General features: G+C 35.2%; 1 protein-coding gene across 39 annotated transcripts in view; it reads left to right on the top strand.

Annotated features, from left to right (window-relative positions):
* The window catches only part of RIMS2 (regulating synaptic membrane exocytosis 2), a 487,486-nt gene that overhangs the window by 375,447 nt on the left and 86,214 nt on the right, over positions 1-25,825 (top strand). For 8 of the 39 annotated variants that reach the window (XM_050891109.1, XM_050891111.1, XM_050891108.1 and 5 more), the window contains 2 exons: positions 4,911-4,943; positions 18,616-18,716. The exons of 21 other annotated variants lie outside the window; for them this stretch is intronic. In XM_050891109.1, coding sequence (XP_050747066.1) covers positions 4,911-4,943; positions 18,616-18,716 — 134 coding nt within the window. Of the gene's footprint in view, positions 1-4,901; positions 4,944-13,487; positions 13,524-18,615; positions 18,717-25,825 lie in introns of all 39 variants that reach the window. 10 more of the 39 variants (XM_050891104.1, XM_050891103.1, XM_050891110.1 and 7 more) reach the window with 5 other exon arrangements.

The following is a 25,825-nucleotide window of genomic DNA, read 5'->3' as shown; positions in this document are numbered from 1 at the left end:
AGTGAAGTGGGTAAAATTTACAAAAAGAGCTACATGTTGAATCTATGAGGATCTTTTAACCTGTGACAAGTGAGAAGTAACGTAGATTGAATATATGGCATGACTAATTGTTTTCTTAAAAAAAAAAGAGTGTTTGCACACTTTTTGCACCTGTTTGCACCAGGGGCTCTTCTTGCGATTAATAAATGGTGTATTTAAAACAGATAGTCCTCTCATGTATTTGCTTATTTTAAAATTTGCTTTCATTTGTTTCCTATACCACTTTGAAAGACAATATGCCTAGTCTGTACCAAAGTGACAAAGAATTGGATTCAAGAGAGAAAAGGGGACTCTGTGGATGGGAATTGCGGTCCCAGTGTGAGTAGGGCACAGATGTAGTCAAATATTGCACTTTGGTGTCCTAGCCAAATTGCATTAATTCAGGGTATAATTGTAATTTACAATGGATCACAAATGGTGAGGTGGCCTGAAAATGTCGAACAAACCACACATCTTTTTGTATACATCCTTTTACTGCTTTTTTGTGTTTTGGAAACCATTCCTGCAGTCTTAACTATGTGATCTCCTGGACAACCTGATTCTGTAGGTGGTGAAACTTCGTGACTTCACTAGGATGAGAATAGATTTAGAATAGGGAGATACCTGATTTAGGATAGCTCATCTATCCTTTATTGACAATAGAGGATGTATTTGTATCTATGCTGTTAGGTATCTTTTCTGGAGTAGTATTGATGTTTGACTACCTACATCACCTAACTTATTAGTGAGATTTGTTATGTTTTCAGGATTTATGATATTTCAAATCCAATGTGTAACTATAGTGCATTTTTTGAAATGTTACTATTTTGTCTTTTTTCCCCCTATAAAATTATAATGTGAACTTTATTCAGAGAAAGAATATCATAAAAGCTCTCTCCCTGAGTTCCTCATTTAGTTTATCTCTTGAGACTTATGAAAAAGTAATGCAGTCTACATTGTTTCATTTAATTTATGGAGTTCATGCTACTGAGAATATTTAAGATTTCTTCTTGTATGTTGTTTTCTACCTTCTTCTCTATTATCCTTATCTTTGGGTAGGAATAATCCACGTTTTCCATATTCTTACTGTCTTTACGTAGCATATATTACACATAGCTTATATTATATATAGTGTATATTATGTAATTGCAAAATTAAATGTATTGCTTCTGTCTTCCCTGTATTTTCTTTATCCTAGTTAGTCCTCTGCTGATATTTTTGAAGCAAAATGTCAGCATCTGTCCAGTATACAGCTGTGATTTTGTGTGTATGGATTTACACTTTAAGATAAAGAACTCACTTTTAACTAGTAGGGAATTACCTCATTAAAAAAATTCAGAAGTGTGGAACAGGCTTTGTATCTACAGGAAAGGTAACTGGAAGATGTGACTTAATGCTATTAAAGAAGGTTAAGGAAAACTGATTTTATTCACACCTCAATGTAGTCAAATAGCCTTTTGCTCTAAATCTTCTTTTAACAAATATTTCTGCTCTTAACTATTCTGCTATCTACTCTTCCTCTTTTATCTGTATCCTTAGCATTGCAGAGTTTGAATGGTGTCGGGGAACATCTTTCCTGAGAGTTAGATGCATTATGTCATTCTTCAGGTGTAATCACATCCAGACTAATGACATATATTTTTGGAACATACAGACTCCATGGAACATTTCTATCTTAAAGTCTCCTCCATGTTTTAAGATTATGCCTATTTGATTGTGCTATTGCACATCTTATTTTGTGAAAAATATGGCCAGAAATGAGGCTTTCCAAATCTGGAAGTCACAGAAATTTCTGAGACCATGTATGCAGTGAAAGATCTTTGTTTTTAAGAAGAGAAAACTGAAATTAAGAAAAACCTTGAGGAAAAAGAAGAGTAATTAACTTACATCTCTTTGTGCAATGCTGGTTTTAGAATTTCAGATAGGCATGTTTGCTGTGTAAGGTTCTAAGCATGTTTTTTTGAACACTAAGTTCCTAAATACTTCTCTTTAATAACTGACATTACTTACAAGGAAAAGTTCTAGATCAAAGCATGATAAAATAGATGGTACTCATTTTGTTTTATTCAGACTTGCAGTACAATACCTGGTTTTCATTTACTTTATAAGTTTATTCATTGAGAGTCTCATTTGTTTCTAAATCTGTGTATAATAATCTTATACATACCACTCTCGTACGTCAAGATGAACAATTCATCCAAATAAATGCTAGTTGCACAACAAAGCAATAACTATGCAAATGAAGACTGGCTATTGACATGTTGTAAATTTAATAGAATTTTATTCCATGATTTTGCTCTCAGATCTTTATGTATTTCTGTCAACAAAGATCTATTTTAGTGGATTACAAGATACAGAGCCAGAGAATTTTCAAACTATTGTTTGGGATTTATGGCATGGCTTCTTAATCAGGAGGAGATTGATTCACATAAGTGCAATTGTCTATTAGTACTTCCTTCTTATCATCGTTAATTGAAAGAAGTTGGTGCATTACCATGCCACAACTTGATTAATTCATTAATATTTGCAACAATTAATACAAAAATATTATAAGCCATTTATCTCAAGAGATGAGATATCAGCTGAACAGGTATCCACGGTGAGAAGATACCTATTATCTTTTATTTTCCTCTCTGGCTTCTATTAGAATTATTCTTCTAATATAATTGATCAGTAAAAACTTAAAACTGAAAAATATTTGTAATTAAAAATTATTTTTGTTTGCCACTTTGATGTGTAAATAATTCTTTTCATAACAAATACTTTGCATGAGGACTTTTAAAAATGCAATTTTTAAAATGTATTGGTACATGTGACTGATATGCAGCCAAATACTGGTCATTTGGTTCTAAAATCTTCAAAGGGAGCTTCCCTGGTATTCAGTCGTGTCCATGCTGAGCTCCACTGACACTACTAGAATGCCTTGCATTACCATACCAGGCATATTCCTAATTTGGAAATAATGTGATTCCAAACATCCTTTGACAATTTCTTGAGAAGGATTTATCTTAATGCAGTATATGTATGTCTCAAAGCTATGCATTCTTATGGATATTAAAAATAATAAATGACGTATAAGGAGTTCATGATAGAGACTTTCTAATTGTTTTTGACATAGTAGGACTGCTGGCTTCAGGGCTATAGATATGTAATAGAAAACATTTTCAGAAAATTTTAAGTACTTTAGCTGGGTTTTGGGGGTGGTAATAATGATTTATTTACTTAACAGTTATAGCAATTATAGCTACACTATATTAATACAAGCTGTAATACACCAGGGAGAAGTAGATCTTTGTATTTGCTTGTTTGTATTTCATCCTATGGATTCTTTGTACTTGCCCAGATAAAGATATTTATATGCCATTACTTTTTTTTAACATGTGAATACATAGCATCCTTTGTCAAAACTGTCAGCTGCTATGCTTTCGTATCACATATCTCATATTAGCACTTACGTGTGTTCATTCTGTAAGCAAATTGAATTGCCAAAAATGCATTCTAAATATATATGTTACAAGCTGCTTGTGTTTACAACAAAGTTTTGGTACAGTCTTGGCATTTGATAGTAGATGAAAATGATAATCTGCCAGCTATAGAATAAAATTGTTTAACTATAGAACACAGTGGTTATCAGATGAAATTCAGTGTTGTCTTTCATTTCATTTTATTGATTTATATTGCTTATTCTAATTTTGCATTTTTCAATGGTATCTTGATATTGACTGTAAAATATGGATAAAATTATAGCATATTTTTGTGATGTATGAACTTTTCTGGAATTCTTAATCTAACATCTGCAGTTTTAATCAATTATGAGCAATGTTTTGTGACTCACTAACAAACTGCAAGTTGAAATTAGATCAGGGCTTATAGGTTTTTTATTATTATTATTTCTTGTGATTTCTGGAAGAATGCATTTGTTCTGCTAGTGATGGTAGCTTCGCAGTTCTTTGTAATTATTATTACTTTTCAAGATGAATTCCTCCCATTCTTTTGCTACAAATAGATTTTCAGTACAGAGAATGACACTGTCCCTCAGGTGTTCTCCATGTCTGAAATGGCAGTGTGTTTTTGAATGTGAAGTAATAAAGTAAGTAATGAGACAGTTGCTTTGGCATTTCACTTGCATGCATTTGCAGTAACTTAGACTTCTGTGAGATGAGAGTAACATTTGGTTCTGAAAAAGTATCTGCTGAATTGACCATGAGAGTTAATAGCTATACATTCTCTTTTCTCACGTTCTGTATTTTGGTCTTGAAAATATTGCCTTTGGCGGAGTGTTACAGTTATGCAGCCCTTTCCAGAGTGTGTTATGTGGATTCTGAAATTCCTGAGCTTGTATATCCTTTTGACAAAAATCTGTTTTCTGTTTTAGATATGTGAAGTTTGGTTCAGCATAAATTAAAACAATTTAATAATTGAAAAATCTAATAATAGACTTCCCATTGGTGACATTAAACTGAATGGTCAATACTTGAAAGAGAAAAATAATGCTGGCGTTCAAATAGATAACATTCCAAAAAGTCGAACAGTCATGAACAAAAGTGTTTATGTTAGTTAACATACCTTTTACTATCCAGCTTTTTCTTCAGCTTCATTGCAAGGATTGATTTTGCTGTCAATTATAACTTTTATTATTTCCTCAGCTCCTATACTAACCCTGTCTTTACTGTTCTTTTTCAACAACAGTAGTTTAACCACTTCTTCCTCAGCTTTCTTTTTCCTTCTGGTGTCTGTGTTATTTTTTTCCCCATTTACTAACTCTGCTCTGCAGACTTCTCTCTAAAACAATTTTTGGCCCTTTCCCTCAGTGTCAGTTTTAACCTTCTGAATACATCCTCTCACGCCCATCTCCTTTGTCTATGTCTGTACATTACACGATGTGATCACAGAAGAAGTGGAATCATCAAGGAGAAGAAACTCAGGTCTGTCTCTTCTACTGCTTTTCTCTGTGTTATTTTTTTCATTTGACCTTTCCTATAGATTTTATCACAGCTCACCTCACATACTTTTCACGCTCTTCCACCTCAATATATTTAAATATTGGCAAACTGTAAGAATTTAAGATGCTTATGTAATTTTTATTACCTGTAAACTATGTACTCTACAAAAAGTGTTAAAAGGTAACTGGTAACACGTGTGCTATACCTTAAGACTTTAAACTGATTCAATTTCTATCATATCAGTTCTTATTTCCCATCTCCATTATCTGTAAATTAGCCTTTAAGCTTCCAACTAGCACATGAAAACAATCTATAATTTGTTTTATCTTTGCATTTGAAAACTGCTGCAAAGATTATGGAAACTGTGATATAACTAGTTATTTTTCACCCTGGGGAGGATATAATTTGAGAACTGAATAATTGTGCATAGTAACATATTTTCAGATGTACATTTGAAATGGGTACTCTTCCATGTTTTGCCTCAATGACAAAATAGCTTGCACATTTCAGTACAAGGCACTTTGAGCAGCTGTACACGCAGCTGAAAGCAAGGGTGACATTTCAAAGGCATACCTTTAGAAGGAGATGTTTTCCCATTGTTTTAGAATTTGCTTTAAAAAGTGTGGAACTAGGATTATCCATTTCCAGGTTTCATTAGGAAATGGTTTTCACAGTATTTGCCATGCTACCAAACATTCACGTGAATTAAAGGATTAACTGTTGATTTTAGGTGTTATTAGACCAAGAGGTGTTGTGAAAGCTAAGTATCTGAACATGTGAATATTGTATTGAAAGAAAAATATTGCCATTTCCTCTCTCAGGATATTATAATCTTTAATTGCAAAAATGAGAAAATTTTATTCCCTGAAAAATATCTAGATTTTTTTTAATTGAAAAGTCCTATAAAAGTGCATGCAAAGCTTATGCTGTATATTTCAAGCACAAAAGCAAGTTCAGAAAGCTAAGAAGGAATAATATTTTCATATAAATTTTGTTATCTGACAGCAGTACAGCTTGATAGCATCCTTAATGACTAAATCCTGTTTTCCTTGAGTGAGGGAGGAGCTTTGTGATGCAGAGGTTTCACAATTTGTTTCTAAAATCATATTTTGGAAAAAATTCAATATGTTTCATAGGATTTAAGTATTGTGAAAACTGTTAGGGAGACATATGCCTGTTCACCTCCCTATGTATTCAATATGAGCAATGGAGGTAAGCCCCTGCCAGCCAAGAACTTCAGTGATGAAGCAGACATCTTTCTTTTCATCAGTAAGATGGTTCAGACCGACCAGTTACCATTGTGCCAACAATTACTTGCAATTGCAAGTAATGCTTACTGTAGTCTTCAAACATATGAGATACAGAAAACATTCTTCAACCTTGCAAAATTAATCTAGGCCTAGATGTGAGCTGACTCAAGTAACTATACCCCAAAATTGATCACCAAAACTATGGAAAGGCTGATCCATGACAGTTTAAAGGCAGTCAGTGTGCATGTAGCAGAAATAGTGCTGGCTAATTAATTCTAGGTTTATTCCAGGATGCGAAGGGATGGAGTAGCGATGCCCAGTCATTGCTGCTTTCTAAGGAGGCAGATGGAAGTTAGAAGATGGAGTAGTAGGGACAGCTCCATTTCTAAAGGGCTGTGAAAGGCAGGGAAATAGAGATTCCAGTTCTTTTCTGCAATATCTGGAGCAAAAATCTCATGTTAAGAGCACACAAAGGATTGATTAGAGTTTTTGGTTTGAGAATGAAATTCAAATAGACAAGGACTTTGAAATATGTTTTTTTCTGTGTTTTATCATTTTTATGGAAAATGATGTTTATTTGTAATTACATGACTGCTGGGGGTGAAGCCTACAAAAACTAAAAAACCCTGTTAAAGATGGGTGACCAAATTGGAAGAGCTCATAGTCCTGGACAGTGGAGGGCCAAACAGTAGAAGAGTCTGGCAAATAAACTGTTGGAGGAAGCAAGGGCAAAAACTTTGTATGACTGAGAGAGTTTAAGAGATCAACTGCAGTAGAAGACAAGGAGCACAGTTATTTGGATTTGTTCTTATCTTACAGTATCACAAGAGGTTTTTCAAGCCTTCCAAGAGTGAACCTACTGTGATATACTTACCCTTTATAAACAGAAGATGACACCCCTCTGGTTTTGAGTTATTGTTGTAGTCAGTATTCAGTGACACACTTTCCTTTAAAGACCAGAATGGTGTTTTCTTTTGCTTCCGTCTTTCTTATGTTGAAAAGAAATTTCTGGATGGAATTTGTAACATTTTAGCACAAATATGTTTAAATGACTTGTGCATCTCTGAAGGCTTCTGTGATATTTAGTTTGACAGGCGTGTTTAAAATCTGATGCCTTAGACTGTGACTGAGACATTTAAAGAGTCTCAATCTGTATTTGGTCAACAAAACCCAAAGGGACAGGTAAAATCCAAATTCAGTTTAAAGGTACTTAGCATGCTAACAGGTGTATCATATTGGATGACTAGGAGGCTCTTTGTCCTTATTTTTATTTTTTGTTAGAATTAAAACCAGAAACCAAAGGCCTCAAAATCCAACCCCCAAAATAGCCATCTGTACTGAACCACGTAAATAAAGGCTGATCTTCAGCCTGCTGAAGGAAAAGTAGTAAAAATGTCAGATTATATAATTAAAAATGAGAGCATAATTGTGCAAAAGACAGAATAGCATTACGTATATATTTTTTATCAGTAAAGGTTTGCTAGTTGAATTTATAATTCTCCGGAGTCTTACATGCAGGTGCATATACCACTGTTGGTTTTGTGTTCTTTGGTTAAATCTTTGACCATATTTCTGGTTATTGAGACGCTAATGAAGATGTCTTGCATTCCTAGGATGGCTGAAGAATCTCTATTAATAGCTGTTTGCTTTTCTGGAAGCAGAGGCATAGTTATCATCAAGTGTTTGTGCCTATGTTTTGAAGTGGCTATATCAGAATGTGAAATATTCTGTGGTTATACTGTGGAGTATATCAGTGGTGGGAACTCTGAGGAGCTTGCATGCTTGGCAAACAGGATGTTGGAGAGCTTAACAATAAGACTGCTCAGGCTTTCATGAAGAAATGCAGAGTTTACAGCATGGCTGATCTGAATGGATTTTTATGAGTACAGAATGTAAGGGCCTGCTGATCCCTCAGATATTTTTCTTCTACATTTTGAAAATCCTATTGCATATCATTCAGATAGGGAGGATGTGCCAGAATTCTTTGGAGAAGCAAAATGGGGTGTTTTAGCTAATATTTGTCATACTGGTTCTTTCTTTCTTCCTTCCTTTTTCCATGTGGGTGCTCAGTATTTTTCAAAGGCCACCAAAATGTATATACACCTTTGTATGAGGCAGCAAGGACCAATATCACAGAGTCCCCTGCAAAAATCACTTTGGAAAAGGATCTACACACCATAAAAAAAAAAGTTGGTCATAACCCTAATCATTACTTTAATAAACATGCAAAATAGAACTTCCCAGCTTGCTTCAAAAGACCTTTGTCCTTTACCAGCTGCACTGACCTGTCCCTAGTGATGAAGACCTGAGCTGACCCTGTCAATTTATGAACCCGTGATTCTAGAGATTCTTTAGCTTTCTAGCTTAGATCACCACACCATCTTATTCAATTCTTTTACTAAGCAGTGCCATGTATTCTGCAAATAATCCAAAGTAACATTGTTAACATGGTTTAAGCATTGTGATAAAAAATTGTTTAATTGATGAGAAATGTCCCCCGGATTTCAGTCTTTGTTTAGTGTGTCAAGTTTGAAGCCAAGAAGGAAAAAAACCCAACAAAACCATCAAGCAATTCTCAAATAGAAAACAGGAATGCAAAGGCATGCTCCCCCACTAGGAAGCGGGCTAGCTGAAATTGTCTTCATTCTAGCATTCCCTTTTAAGGACAGTAGTTGACACTTCAGTCTCATTTAAACAGTAATATAAAAACATTTAACCTTTAATTTTTTTTCTTGTTCCACATGTCTGTAGGTGTCAGCCATATTCTTTTCATTCAGACTGTGATGTGGATCACAGACTTCTTGGAAAGGCCTTGCTCGCTGCAACAATAACTTTTTTATATTTGCCACACATTGGGCATAAAACCCTGGAGTGAAGTTCAGCAACCATTTATATCACACATCACCTGATATTTTGCTAGACCTGTAGCAGATAGGCAGTTATATTTTTGACACTGTAGACAGCCAGAATGACAAAATTTAGAGCTAATTTCTTAGAAGTAGAATTTGAATTGAATGGCTCTGGAAATAGGAGGAAATGTAATCTTTTGAGTGCAAGACCTTTAACTGACAAGTTTTGATGTTCAAAGCAAATAACTTAGATTTTGCTTTTAGGAGACAATCTTGTTTCCTTTGCCTGTTTTGATAAGAATATTGTTTCAGGATTTTTTTTCAGTATAAAATTGATTTTCCTGTATTCTCCTAAATAGCATTTCAAGAGAAATCTCTAGTAAGAAATTTGGCTAGCATTTTTAAAAGTACTTACCAAAAGTTAGGGTCCTATGTATACATTTGATTTTTAAAATAAAATGTTATTTAATAATTTGCACTACTTTGAAGAATCAGATTCAATTTTCAATAAAGCACCTAAGAAGCTAATTTATCCACTCTAGAACTACAAGTGCTAGTCATATTGCTGATTTTTAGTGTTTGCAAATACAAAAAATAGAAGCATAAAACATCTTATGTCATTGTCCTATCTTATGCCTAAACTCACAGACAAACAAGGAGTTCCACGTCTGTCTGTTGTAATAAGATGTACATCCTCCAGTACTGGAGGCTGCAATTTCTTTCATTCAAAGCGAGGAATTCTAGGTTTATTTTAGGCCTCAGCCTGAGCTGATGCAAATCTCTTTCTTCTGGATCCCAGGTGAAAGTACTATCCTGAACCAACCTGTTGAACTGATCCCTGCACAGCTAAAAATCATTGCAGGGGAGACAGTTCAAGGGAGAACCAGGCTCTAACCTCAAGTTCGGGGCAGTCAGCTGTGAGAGAAGGAAGAAACCCTGGGAGGAAGACTATTAAGTCCAGCACCTCCCAGTTGTAACCTTAAGGCTGCAGAGTCAAGCTCCCCCTTATTCTCCCAAGGAAGCCAGCAATTTTTGAGCAATTGTTCAACACTGCCATCAGTATCCATGGCTAGGGAGAAGTCTGCTATCCTGCTTCTTCTGTGGAACTGTTATTCTATTCGGACCTGTACAGAGATGATCATGGTCTGCTCCAAGGGACTTGGGGTCCCTGCTCCATGGGACTTCTTGGGGTGAGGTGGGTGAAGCCTGCCAGGGTGCTTTCGCCGTGGCACCTCCAGGTTCCCACCAGAGCAGCAGAGCTCATTGAGTTAAGGCATTTCCAAGAAAATATAGCTGATCAAGGCCATTTTAGATCAGTTTTAGTTCTTGTTAAGTCTGCTCTTGTGTGAGTCTCTTGATTAGAATTCTTTTCTGTTCATTTTATCTTCCAGATACATGTTAGATTGTTAGATACCTATTAGATATATTAGTACCTGTTAGAAAGAATAGACCATTACAAGACCAGGGGAACATGGCTGTGTCTACTATTTTATGAAATGTCAGTGGTCATTATAATAGCAATGTCAACTGTGATGGTGGAAGAAGGTTTTGAGAGAGGATCTTTCAGCATTTCAATCTCTCTATCCCTATAGTTCATCTCTATATTTCATCGATATACTTCAATATATCTGTATTCTGATTAAGCTGAAAACATATATTTTCTGTAATGTACAGAAATGTCCCCTTCATGAAAGCATCGATTTTTTTCTCCAAATTGTTTAATTGTGAAAAACTTTAGTTCTTAAATTGAGATAATTACACCACAGGATACAGTATATGCTTTGTAAACCAAGGTTAATTGAAGTGATGTAGAAAAACATTGACTAATGTGATGATATTGAAGAAACCATGTAAATAGAAATAGAGAAAGATTTTTAGGAATGACTGATGACTGTCATTTTATATTATTCAGTTTGAGACATTTTAAAATCATCTCATAGTGATTTGTTGGTTTTCAGCATTTTTAAGACATTAAGGCTCTTTATAGCTTTCTTGATTTGAACATCTAATAACTGGAGGAACCAAAAGCATTAATTATTTTAGTATCAACATTCTGAACCTGCTGTGAATTCTTTTAAGAGGGAATGACTAGGTCCACAGCTGCTGTGAAGGTCTTTGCTGTTGAGATGTTAGCATTGTTTTATTTGGTTAATGGACAATACCGATATTGTTCAGTTCTACTTCCTGCCCAAGTGAGATCTTTCTTAATTCAATCTTCTGTTCTTTCTAGTACTTCTTCAGACAGCTCTTCACAATACAACTGAAATCTCAGTTTGGAGAGTAGGATCCACTGTGCTGACTTTTCTTGTAAAAATCTAAAGGATTTATTTATTGTAGAGTTTTGTAATAAATGTCACAGCACTTCAATTACACTTTTAAAATTCAAGAATCTAATAGAATTTTATGCTTGCTAATACTATGGTATTCTTTTCTATAAGTCAATTTGGAAATATTTTTCTATATACTTTTTAAACATGGAGCAAGAACAAGTGAAAGTTGGACAGGTTTCAACTTTCCCTTATTTGACAATGTCTTTATTTAAAGACTCATGGTTGAAAGACATCCAGACATATGGATGAATGGGCTTCTAGGCATTTTAAAAAAGAAACTATCCTATATAGTATTAGATTTCTGTATTAAGGTGATATTTCAGGCAGAGTAAAGATTTCTTTTCACCATGCATATGAAATAACTTAGAAATGTCATCATTCTTTCTGAGGTCAAACTCAAGGGTATTTTACTGAGTCTTACTTCACTTTCATCCATTTTGCATTATGTTGAATCAGTGGCATTGCTATTAAATTGCTTTCTGCTTTAGAAAATAATGAGACAGTAGGAGACAGTGTTGTATTTGTAGCTTTTATATCGGTGACAGCAACTTAAAAAAAAAAATTGAAAGCTTGAAAAGCAAACACAACTATCTCTCTCTTTCTGCTATTTTCCTAGCAATATCCACGACCCACATAGATAATATGGGCCAGGCTACCCAAAGGCCAAAGCAGAAGAATGCAAAAGGCCTTATTTATAAACTGTGTACAATATGGGGCAGGAAAGGTGGGGGAATGGGAGAGGTTTCAAGAACTCATTTGGTATCCACTGATTTCCAAAAGCGTAGGCTTATGACTTGCCATATCTGTTTCCCATTAATTTGTCTAACAGTTCCACTAGGAATTGCCAGCAGAACAACCTTGATCCCACACAGGATGGGATGCCAGATCCCGTCAAAGTGCGGTGCATTATTTATGCTCTCTGCAAGAACATATTTTTCTTTCTTACACTTCTTACTTGCCCCAGTATGATTTCTCTTTAAGTATGACTTCATCCTTTGCTTTGATACCCATCTACAAAATGGTATTTCCTTAAAATATAACAGCTCTGTTTCCCTCTTCAGTCTGTGTACTATAAAGTAGATCATAATTTTGTGACCAACCCTCACAAAATAACCAATAATTCTGGAAAAATATTTAATTCTAATAATGCATGCTATTTTGGGTTTGTAGCTTGGGGGTTGTTGCTCCATATCATGGGATTGTTTTAATTTAATTTAATATCATTTTGGCTTACAGTAAGAAAAAGAAACAGAGAGTCTGTTTAAAAGTTAATGTATTTCTAATTAAAGTAAATTTCATTTGACTTAAAATTCTTTCACATTAATTACCAAACTTGGATTTCAGAGTGCAGTATTTATGGACTGCCAAACTATTTGATAGGGATCCAATGTATTTTCATTTCTTTGTGGCAGAGGAATGCCCTGAGCCATTAACAGCCTTTGATATGCATTCAGAATAGTTGCTGGCATCAGTTAGCTGGATTTATGTGCATGAACTGGGTCTGAGTATTGCTGTTAGTGTCTTTTGTTCTTCATAATTTTTTAACTCTAAGACAAGCCACAGTAATATCATTATTAAACCTTTTAACCTGTAGAAGCTATGAGAATTGATTAAACCAATGAAAATGTAAAGTAATTACTGAAAACCATTCTGACACATTCAATTTTTATGCTTGAACCATTAGACTGCATATTGTGCGTGCACTGCATAAAACATACAGCACAAGCAAATTTTTTACTTTTATTTTTGTGTCATCCTATTCAAGGAAACTGTAAAGTAACTATGTCTGACACCTGCCTTGCTCTCGTTTGTGTTGAGTGTGTTAATGATTCTGGAAGTGCACAAAATACCCATGGGTTCCCTCCAGTAAGTCTTCAATAAGAGTCCACAAATGTATACACTAGCATGCAGTGAATATGCCTCTGGATGTAGAGCACCATACTTGGTTGGTTGACTAAACTCATCAAATTAAATTAATTTGGTGGGTTTTATTCATTTTTCCTTTTTAATGCATGATTTATATTACTTTTATTATTATTTCTGCATTTTCTCTCTCCTCCTCTTTTTGTTTTACATATTGCTTTCATTTGTTTATAGAAGAAAAGAAAGCAGATCCAGAGAATGGGGATACAGGTAGGGTGACTTATTCAAAATATTTTCATGGTTTTGCCCTTAAGTTCTTTGATCTATTATGTTTAAGCAAATGTGTACCATAGAGTTGGATCACAATTTTGATGTATTTCGGGGTTTTCAAAATAGACACTAGGAAATGGAAACTAAGAAAGGGCTTTCCCAAATGTATTTCGTTTGCTTTTCTAAAGGAGTCAAATTAGGGTGAGAAATGGGAAGAAAGAGACCAGAATCAGCTAAAGGCGGCTCTCATACACCTTAAGACTTCTGTTCCATCCTCCTCGCTCCAGGCACAGTGTGCTCACCTGCACACTGCCTTTTTCCTCTCTATTACAGGTTTCTGACTTCCACAATCTCAGTGTTTCTGTAGTCCCCTTCTCACTAGTTTTCCCCATGCCTGAGCTGCTGTGCCTCCCAAATTTTGTATCCCTCTTGTCCATGCCTATCCAAAACTAAATCTGTCCTAATATTTCAAGAGAAACTCCACTCTACTTCCATACCACAGATTTCCCTTTTACTCTCTGTGCCCCAGAAGCCCCAGTGTACAACAAAGTCCTTCTCCAAACACATCGCAGCATCTACAGTAGCTAGAATAGTTTAATAATTCCCACTGGAGAAGGCAATGAAAGAAAGAATGAAAGAACACAGCTCCCAGCTGGTTTTGGTTTTAGTTTTTAAACAGGTAGGTTTGCCTTAGGCTAAGCTGGGTGATAAGGCCATTTTGTTGTCCCTTTTGTCTCTGGTGTGGACCATAGACTGTCAACTGAAGAGTCTTACCTTAGTAACCAACATTTGACCTGAAGAGCAAATAACAGTCTTTAGCTCCAGGCTGAATTGAATGATTGCTTATCTCCTTGTAAAAATGTGACTCTATGAGCAGTTGAGGTCAGGAAAAGTTAGGTATTAACCACACCACGGATTACAGCCCCTTAAAATTTTTAGCATGAAACAAACATTTAGTTTTCAGTTATGAGGAAAGCTTTAATGGTGAAGTAGCTGAATCTTATCTTATTTCAAGTTAAAGCATGAAAATAACGGTTTGCATTTGAAACTGGAGCAGTGATTCTAGTGCCTGCCCTGAGTCCTGTTGTAGGAATTATACAGCCGCCACCTAGACCATGGTACGAATTATGCGGATGCCACCTCAACAGGGCTCGTCCCTAGGTTCTGCTTTAATAAAAGAATCAACAGAGTTTCTTCTTCTACTATGTTTAATATGCAACAGTAGTTACAGCTCAAGCTGGATGCCTCTGAAGAGGGGCCCTGCCTGTCGATTGTTACTGGATTTTATAGTCTCTATATGTCACTTGATTTCCTGATGGCACTTCCGCTCATCCAATCCTGTTCGCAGTGTCTGGGGTCTTCTCTTTTTCTGATTTGCTCCTGTAGCCTCCAGGCACCCTTTTTGTCTGTGTCTTGAGACATTTCCTTATCTTTTGTTACAGAATATCCTGTAGTTAAAGTTTTACTGATACTTCCTTATCTACCGGTTACATTTCCATAGATAAAAACAAAGGTTAAAGTACAATTCATGTGGCCTAAAGCTTAATTTACTTTAGTCACTAGTGCTAAGCTCTGGCACAAATTAGTCTCTCACTACAGTTCTCGTGGATCTGAGGGCAGGTTACAGGGTTGCTGTGCACAGTACTTGGGTGCCTTACTCTGGCATTTCAGGACTGTGTTTGCACTGTAGTTGTGCTGCTTTGCCTCAGCACACTCTCTTCTAAAAATATGGAGAATGGCTGGTATTGAATCAGCAGCTGGCTCTTTGTCAGCCAGGAATTTCCCTGTGCTGATGAGAACCCCACTGAGCTAACCTTCAGGCCATGGGGTTTTTAATGTTAGAGAGTTGTTCAAAATAAGCAAAACTCTGAGATGTTGCCTACAGTGTAATGATCCCAGTTGTGTTTGGTGAGCAACACCAGGCTTTGTTCTTCCATCAGTCTTTCTTAATTTTTGTGTTCCTATGGCTGAAGTTTGAGTGTCTCATTGGATATTTCTGTTGGAGGCACAGCTACTGTCTAGAAGCAAAATTCTGGAAGGAAGTTAAGGCAGAAGTGTACAAATGAACTCACTTTTGCCTGTCCAAAATTTGGTTGCATACACTTTGGTACAACATGGAAGTACATGAAAGTATATCAGAAGTAGCTTTAATTTTTCTAGTGTCAGTCTCTATAGTCCTGAAAATGTGTTGTGCTGGGCTCTAGCTCAGCCTTGTGCTACCAGTGTGAAAGCTTATGCTCCTACATTTTCACCACCATTGATAACTAATAGTTAGATTCAGGTTGGTTCTGATTTGTCTACACACACTCCATATACACCTCCTGACTACAGTGGAGTCCTTAGAATAGGACTGATGTTCAGCCTTGGTTACCAAAATCATGTTAGGAGCTGAAGCTTCCTAATGCACCCAGACAGTTACTGAACTCTCTGGAAGTACTTTCTACTCCTGCTAGACCCCCACACATAGGTTTCAGCTAAGTATAGATTTGCCAGCAGAAGTGGAGATGATGATAGCCCTTCATTTCCACCACTTACTGCGACATGCATGCAGACTGGACCACGTGGACGGGGACACTCTCTCAACCTTTCCTACTCTCATGCAGATCGCGGCTGCATCTGGCTTAAGTTGCATCAGATTAGCCTGCGGCAGCCAGTAACCCTGCACACTCTTTCTGCATGTCAGTTCCATGCATAGTAGAACCAAAGCTGATCTTCTGCATTATGAACTTTCCACTGCCCTCAGGATTCCCTCTTTTTGCATATAACTGAATTCACTCACTTGTTAAAGGCAGTTTCAAAAATACATAGCAAGTTAGATTTTCATTTAATAAGATTTTATGGGAATTGAGTATTTTTTTCCTAATTTTTTCTGTCTTGTTTTTCTCTTGAGACTAAAATGAGCCACCAATTTTGCTTATTTTGCTACAGAGGACTCACACCAAGGGCTTATGTGTTATACTCCCCTTTTCAATGGCATATTTCAGAGTGCTTGGTTTTGCAGATCATAGGCAATTGGGTTTGTGGAAACCTAACTTTCACTTTGCCAACTGATCATAGACAAGAATGAATATTTTCACAAGTAATTGTGAAATTTCTAATTTATGCTCAAGAGGTGTTATTTCATCACTTCTTGTAATTTCCTGAAGTTTGGCAGAATGTCTGTGATATATGTGATGATTGCATAAGAAAACTTAATAAGAAAAATTGACAAGATTTCCTTTTTGGTGAAAAATATCTCCTTTGTTACTTTACTGAAGAATGACAAGTGGATTTGCAGAACGTTATGATTTTAGCAAAAGATGATTTCTTTCTTTGAGCAAAAGTTAGAGTATTTTACTTCAAAACCACTTATGTGTTACGTCTGTCATTGAAAAAAAGAAAAATATCACTTTTCAGTTTAAAGTTTTTGTTTTCAAGAGAAAAAATATATCTTTAGAGCTTTTAAACCTAGACCCTTAAAAAAATCACTGCATCTTAATGATAAATTGGCAAATATTGCTTTGGGGCCTATAATGGTTGAGGAAAATTGTGACAGGAAAAACTAGCTGTATTTTATTTTAGGAATTTTCATCTGCTGCTGTCTTTTTCATTCTGTTTCTCCCTATAAAACACTGTTTCTTCTTTTTCATTCATTCATTTTTCTTGATTTTCATTTCTCTTAGAAGTTTTGGTGAAGTCTTTTCATTCATGTTGTTTGTAGGGAGTAAAGATGGAGAGTTTGAATACAAAAATCAGAAGCCAGAGGGTTTATAGATAACAGTACAGTTTAGCCTTATCATATTCCCTCTTCCTTTCACCCCCTTCCTTCCAAATTTCCTACGAAGTGCCACAAGATTTAGCTGGCAGGTCTCATAGTATGTGCTACTACCATTACTGTTGTCAAGAAAGAAAATACAAAGCTTAGAGGCCCTGCAGAGGCCCTGTGCAAAGCCCCACTTTACTATTAGATTACGACTTAGAACTGAGGTTTAGAGTTTAAATCAGGTTTATATAGTACACTGTAATCTAATATTCCCATCTCAGTTCCATAAAGAAAGTCCAGATTGTTCAATACATATAAAGTACAGAAACTTCCATTTATGCCTAGTGGGATTCTGAAATTTTAATCCTAGACAACTTTTGTGTTAAAATTATCAAAAGTTTAAGAAAAATGTCAGTCAAAATGAATACTTTTTAACATTCAGTGGATAATGAATTACACTTGATTTATACCATGTTAAAATGGAAGAGAATCAAGCCTGTGTGTGTGTAATAGATAACTATATTTTGTTTGATTTTTTTTTTTTTTTAATTCTGGGCTGTTGTCTTCCTCTCATTTTTCTATTTCTCACTCTTCCACCTCAGCTTTGGCACTTACTTCCGTATTATTTTACATAGTAAATTGTGCTGTTACAGTACCAGTTGGTTGAAACCAGCTGCTGCCCGAGTCATGTAGTAAGAACCCATCCCTAACTGAGACTAATCATGTATTTGGTCCAAGAAGAGTGAATCCTGAAATCAGTCTTGAAGTTGTGTGTCATTAGGATGTAATACAGTGATGCCACTGGGTGGCTCTTTAACATTCCTTTAGACATCTTTAAATTGTTCTGAGCATACTAAGAATATGCTCAAATGGTGAACAGAAGGTCTGCTAGCCTGTGGTTGTTTGTTCATCAGTAATTTGATATATCACACTATAACAAATACAGCACCAGGATCTCCACCCAAAATAAGCAGCTTGTCTTTGCATTCCTTTTTTTAAATGAAAGACTCGGTTTCTCTTGAATATTTTTGAAATAGTACAATTCTATTCTGTGGAAACATTGTGTTCCATTGACATTCATTTCTTCCACAAAGCTGGTTTCATTTGAATTGTGTAGATAATACAACACTTATTAAGATTGTGCTGAAATACTTATCTACTATTTTCCTCCTCTTACAACTTTTTGGTTTTCTGCAAAATTGTAATTCAGAAACTAAAATTATATACACTGTAATTTAAGTAAATCAGATTTCATCTCTTTCTGTTAAAACTTCCATGAGCATAACTTTAAACTTGGAATTGAGGACTACTTGTGTATTTATTTTCTTTTTTTTTTTTTTAACTTAACAGGTGCAATGGATGTAGAAGAGAGGAATCGCCAAATGAAAATGAGCAAGTACAAACAGGTAGCAGGATCAGATTCCAGGCTGGAACAAGATTATCATTCTAAGGCAAGGGAGTTTTGTTTTGAAAAACAACAAAATATGCTAAACTGAAATATCCAATATCCTTTTAGAAAGTAATAGATGAGTGGGAGGTTGTTTCTTCAGTAAAAGTTTCTTGTGTGTCTATAATAAAATTATTGGAAACGTGCAGCAAAACCCTTAACACAGAATGTTCTTGATTATTAAAATTTAAGAAGGATTAGTTAAAGCAAATAAAAGTGGCTTGTAATTATCCATTGGAATGAACAATAGGGCCATGATTTAAAAACTCAAAGAGAAGGAAAAAAGAGATTTATTGAGTGACAGATGGAATGAGAGCTATTGAAACCTGTTCACAGCTTTCATATAGTTGAACACAGGGTTATCTTGATCTATTGAAAACTGGAAGATGTAGCGTTACTTAGTTTAATAGTGGCAGTTTAGCTCTTGGAAACGTATTTTATACATGAACAAAAGCTTCCACCCCAGCTGTGGCAATTTGCCAAAAATCTGAATCGTTACGTAGTAGTATAGCCTCAAATATACTATCCAAAATTTCCTGCTATCTGGAACAGGGTCATGTCATATACAATGTGTTAATTAAAATAATCAAGATATTTTCAATTTAAACTTCTATTATACAAAAATAATTTAGTGTCCTCTAAAAGACTTCCTTAATTGAGGTCAGATTGTAAGTGGAAAACACGAGACTTCTGACCTACAAAAGCTGGCTGAGGAAGAGAAGTCTGTTTTAGACTTTTATTTCCAGGATGTAGTTCCTTGCTCCAAGGATTGGCAAAGTTACTGTAAACCGAGCCATTTAATATTTGAAGACAAAGAAATCATCAAATTTATTAAATATTATTAGTTTTGCAGATAATGTAGACGAATATACTTGATATAATTACTTTCTAGGATGTACATTTCAGTGTGGGGAAATAGAGGAAGAGCTTTAGCAAACCCGTGACAAAATGGAAAACCCTGTTAATGAAAATAGTTAGAATTGACAAAACAAAAAGAAAACTGTGAAAATGGCTTAAGATAATCAAAAACTCTGTAGATGTGCTGCATGATTATTTGGGTATTTTACAAATGTAGTTTTTACTACAAAAGGCATAGGAATTTTTATTAACATGTGGGAGGGACTTGGTATACTGCCATGTTTAGATGCTTCTTTTATGTTGACGCTTATGACAAAATTATTTTCACGTGTGTCTATATTGTCGGCTTTGAAAGGTGTTACCTTTTAGAGATGAGCGTAATACTGTGAGCAGACCTTCTCGTAAGTGTTGTGATTGTATGTACCACAAAAATATGACTTTATGTATTGTATGTATAACCAGACTTATTCTGCTAATTTTCCTGCTCCCTCAATGCTTGACTGAAATTTGAGTCAGAAGTAGGACTGGTATGGAGTAAAGAGAATAAATGGGCTCTCATGTGAAGGAGCTGGATAGAATATAACTACCTAAGGAAACATTTCCTACCCTTGTTTTTCCATTTCACCTACACCATATTATTGGGCCTCACTCCACATCTTTTATCTTTTTTATTAAAATTTTACCTCCAGTATTATTGGAATGTATTAAAGAGGAAAATTATAAATGGAATTATTTTATGAATATGGTGATTTATTTATTGCACACATCAAACAAATTGTCTCCAGAAATAAACAGTTAATTTACTCTTCTGCCAAAGTGTAGTTTCAGTATTTGAAAATTAGTTATTTATTCTATCAATGAACTTGTGGAACTAGACACTGAATATTCACATATATGTATTAATTTGAAATACATTTTTAAAATTGTGTAGTTTTAAAGCCATATGAGAACCATAACTCTCATAAGCCATATGAGAGTTCCGTCTTCACTTTTTTGCTACCACTGCTTCAATTCCCTTTAATTAAGCGCTTATATTATCTAGAGACAGAAAATGAGTAAGTACAATTTATCTACCTGGTTTCTACAAAAATTCTTCTGGAATCATGAACTGAAACACATATGTCAAATGCTGACTGAAATCTCATGTTCTGTATCCTATACAGTGACTTTGATTTTTTAAATCTGTCAACTGGCACAAGCAGGCAGTCAAGCATGCCATGCCTGAGAAAAATGTCATTAAGTAGGCATTAAGCGATATTCAGGAAAGCTAGCACATGGAATTTTCTTTTATCTTTCTGTTCTATTTCTTTCTTTAAATGGAAGTCAACAGCAACTGTATGTCCCTCATGATTACTTTGAGTTAAGAAAAAATATCCTTCCTTGCTGAGAGAGCAAAAGCTGTAACAGTAGAAGTTATATTAAATATCAAAATATTAAAATAGACATCCTGTATTATACCTCTCTAGTTTTGTTCTACCTCTGGAAGTCAGTACTAGAGGCTTTAGAGGAAGGTACATACACTTCTGTGGTGCATAGTCATACATTAAGAAGCTTGTGGGAAAATTTTACTTCCAGACATGTGTATTCTTAGAAGCTGCTGAAATATGAAATTGATTTTCCCTTATATTTTTTCCTCATGATTGATAAAATTGCAGATTGTATTTTTATTATTCATATACATGCCTCATTATTTTTGGAAAACTAAGTGTTCTACTTCCATAATATTTTGTATACATGAGCTTGGCAGGTAATATACTGTGTAAAACAGTTATTTCCTTCAATGCAGAAGTTACTTAAGTATGGTTTCAGCACAGACATAAGGGAAGCAAGCACTATATTTGATTTTCTTATAAACATATTTACAACTAAGGAGACATGAGAGGAAAAACAGTGTGGGCGTTAAGGATTAGGTAAAAGTATTTCTGGTATTGGAACAACTATTTATTTCTGAATAGTGAGTACTAGTAGACTTGTACTAAATAGGATACATACTAAAGTCTGAATTGCAGTGCTGACATGTAGAAGCTGACATGCAGGAAAACCTGAGTTCTGGTAATACAGAAAAAAAGCACAGTAGCACAAGACTGTTCCACCAGAGGAAAAAATAGCCATTTACGATACTGTGGCTCTGCAGCACTAACCTGATTTATGTAATTTTCCTCAAGAATCTTTCTAGGACTAGTTTATTGTTTTGCATAAAAACTAAGCTTCCCACTTCTTAAGTGTTTAAGCAAGATGCACTGTGAAAAGGGAAGGGCCAAGATGCGAGCCCAGAGAAGCTGAGTGAGCAGCATGCTAGATTCACTTTGTTCGCATTGGGTTGAACTGGCTTCTGAAGTCAATTCCCAAACTTACTCCTAAAACCTCTCTGAACCCCTCTGCCTTGCTTCTTGCTTGGTGCTGCTGCCATTAGCTCTTCTGGCAAACAAATCGATAGTGCTATGCTTGGTGAGTAACTCCTTCCCCTGGCTATTCCCACCACTGCTCAGATTCAGGAATCCCTGCTGACAAACGAAGGATAAAGGGTGCGAGGAATCATGCCATTCCTCTCTCCTTGCCCCCATGACTGGAACGTGCCTAGTGGATCGACTGGGGAGAGTTGAAAAGCTTTGTTGCTACTGCGAAAAAAGAGAGAAGATACTTCTTGTTATGTGGAGCCCTAGAAGTGTTTACAACCAGTGTGAAATCAATGTAGAATCAAGAGCGAATTCCATCAACTCAGGCCATATTAGCCACTACAGAAGGGCCTGAGTAACTAAAAGCGTTGAATGCCAAACTGAAGGGGGCTGGATTTACATAGGAGTTAGAATAGTGAAAAACGATTGTTTTCTTTAGGAACAAAGGTAAAACAGAGATTGGCAACTAGCTGACACACATTTAAACCTCAAAGTATCATGAGGCTCATTTTATTTGTTTTATTAGGAGAAAATAATGACCTACAAAAAGGCTGGAGAAATCCAGTTATATAATATAGCAATTAGTCAGTAATGTAGTAATTAGAAATATAGTATATTAGAGCAACAAGGAACAAAGTTGGGGTAAAAGGGTAAAGAGGTAAAAGAGCAGATAAAAACTGAAATTTTTGCAGAACTGGAGACAAGATTATTTAGCCAAACGTAGAAAAGAGTACACCAAATAGAGAATAATACAGAACACCAAAGTGGACTTTCTAACTCCACCTTTACTGATTCATATTGATAATAAGACTGAAACTTTCTACATCATCAGATGTATGTAATGCTGCAGCTCCTGTTAATCAATAACCACAATTCAAGTTTTAGATATGAGCATAATTCTCTGTGTTTGGTGTATGTATACTAGTAGTATTAGGCATACTAGCATGCTACTTTGCGATCTTCTAACCTGTTAGTAAGACCAAGACAAATTAAGCTGTGGAAAGAAGAGTTAAGCATGTGCTCAGTTTGAGTAGTGTAGATGCAGCTGAAATGCCCTTGGAGCATGCAGACACTGAAAAGCTGCAGTTCTTCAGGCTGAGACACCTTGATTCAGCAATGAATCAAGTACCACCTTATGGGTTACCTGTGTGAGTGAATGTGCAAAAGGTGAGAGCTGTAACACTGGAGGTGGAAGAGGTTGAGTTTGATTACATCAGAAGCAGATCTCCTTAACTCTCAGTCTTGTCACAATGTGCAAAAGTGTCCAAGAACTGCCTTTTTCCTCTGAAACCTGCAGGAAGTAGTTGTGTCAACTACTACCACATGTGGTACAACTACATGTGGTATCCTTTGACCTGTGTTGTTGATTTAATGGTGTTTTGGGAATGCCCTTGTCTCCTCCTTAAAAATCAAAACAGAGCAGTACACAGAGCAGCAAAGATTGCTAGCAGAAACACTTGCCACTTTTCTTCTTGAAACCCTTGCAGAGGGGGAATTGAACAAACATCCAAGCTAACAGGATGATGAGACCTTTGGTATTCTTACTGTATATAAGCTGTAGTTGATTTATATTGGTTTCGAATTGGCAATTGTTTTTGAAAATTTAAGCTTAGAGTTTGGGAGTTCTGGGATGATCATGATATGCCCAGTAATAATTTGATAATTTATAATAATTATGAATATACCTCTTTGATCTTATAATTGTTTCTTACTACTTCTGTTGTTAAGGCTGTAATTAGAAATATGCATAGTATTGAATAAGAAATGGAGGCTAGGTTAGATATCCATATTCTCTCAAAACCGTGCAGCAATTGGAAATCTGTTTTGTATAAATTTAAGATACCAGTTTAAATTTTAAAATTTTAGATACCTGGATAAAACTTGGAAAGATGAAATAATTAGAATGGCGCTATACTGAAGAATAATTAAGAAGGCAAAAATTAACACAGATAATACCACACACAAATATTCCATGCAATTAATTTCTATAAAACACCTGTAAAACTAAGGGCCTAACCAGTAGAATTTGATAGGCTCATAAATGGGAATAGCTGAGCGTAGTTTTATGGGGTCCCTTTGTCTTCCCCTTCCCCACCTCCATACCAATAAGCTCTTTGCTTCAGGAAATAAACCGAACACCAATTAGGCTAATAAAGAATTTTCCATATGAGCAAACTATTTAGTTATTGCCTGTTCCATGGCTTTTGTGCTCTCCTATGGACTAGTCAGTAATTGTATTTTTGGACAAGAAACTTGATAGCTAAACCAGCTGTCTGGTCTGGAAGGACAGGTCCTGTCACTCAACAACCTGTGAGCGCTCAGGTTATCTAATCAATCATGCTCATTTGTGATATGTAAGGAATTTTACTACTCAATGGCAGAGAGAATGTCTCTGGCCCATAGTGCTGATAGCATTTATATTTTCAATCAAGTATTTTATTGTATTTTTAATATAAAAAGTTTGTGGAATAAATTGCTGATGTTGCAGTTCTGGTTCCTATAAATACAGGATTTAAAGTTCAATTATAAGACTTAAAAATGTAGCTAGATGAAATAAATTCAGAATTCTAGATTTGAGCTCTATACACATGGTAACGTAGAAAACATCTCTTCCATTTCTATTTTTATCAAACTGTATTTTGCTGATGGGTTAAAAGTAATTTAGTGACTTTGAATACAGATGTGGATTGGTGTGATTTCTAGTATTTTCTTCTTTAGTCAATGATATGCACACTCAGAGAAGATTTCTGTTGCTGCCATTCTTTTTCATTTAATTCAATCTCTCTTAATTTATTTTGGTTTTGATGCTTTTCTAATTTATTTTTTAATCTTGAGTATCTGTGTCTCCGAGATTTAGGATATTCTTAAATGTAATACTGTGGTTAACACAAATACTGCATTCACATATGGTTATGGCTGAAATATAAACATCTGGAAGTAGACTGATACTGTCTGTCTTTGTCTGTCAGCAGGTACTTTCTGTTGTCAGCCATTTTCTTAGTTTTTGTGTAAGCTTCTATTGCTAATCATATATCTAGAAAGCAGAGGTTAAATACATTATAAAATGTTGTTAAAGTACCTTATAATTTTACAATGAATCTCAAAGAGAAAAAAATAACCCCTGAAAGTAAAAAATAAAATCATCAGTCTATTTTGGCTCTGAATATTCATTAGTTATTGGAGTTTAGTGGAAAAAAGGGATTTTCAATAGCAGAAAATTACATTTTTCCACTTAAAAAACCCACAAAAAATACTAAGTGTAACACAAAGTCTTGAGTTTTACAGCAATGAGTTAAATATTCTTTTGCAAAAAGCAAATATTTTCCAGAAAAAAATTATTTTATCAAACACATATGTATCAAATATACATCAAAATGTATATAAAAAGATTTATATCAAAGCCAGATTCAATTAAGTAATTGTAACCATTCCATTAATAATCACATTTTAAAATCACCTGGGTGCTGTTTTGACCAACTTCCAGCCAGAGTAATCACTGCAATTTATCTTAAATCCTTTTATCCTTTTTGTAATAGAAGATACTTTCCTTTCAGAACTGCTTTGTATAGACACGTGAATTGCTAAACTGTTAGTCTATTTTGGTTCAGAGTGGCTATCTTTTCACAGTAAACTCAATTATTTCTGTTTACAGGTCTTACCTGAATTTAAGCTGTAAAGTTCCAAGATGCTATTGAACTGAGTAACAATTAATGTATAAAATAGTGTGACTGTGCTTGAATTAATTATCTAAGATGTACTGAAACTGATGTTATGCTGACAATAAATGAGAAAACCTACAGAAAACAAGAAAGAAAATTAACTGGGAAATACGTACTAAATATCTGGGTGCCAAAGTGTG

Source organism: Gymnogyps californianus, chromosome 2 (genome assembly GCF_018139145.2).
Source record: "Gymnogyps californianus isolate 813 chromosome 2, ASM1813914v2, whole genome shotgun sequence".
Classification (NCBI taxonomy): Eukaryota; Metazoa; Chordata; class Aves; order Accipitriformes; family Cathartidae; genus Gymnogyps; species Gymnogyps californianus.
The sequence above is the reverse complement of the archived record's forward strand: the minus strand, read 5'-3'. Positions and strand labels throughout refer to the sequence as shown.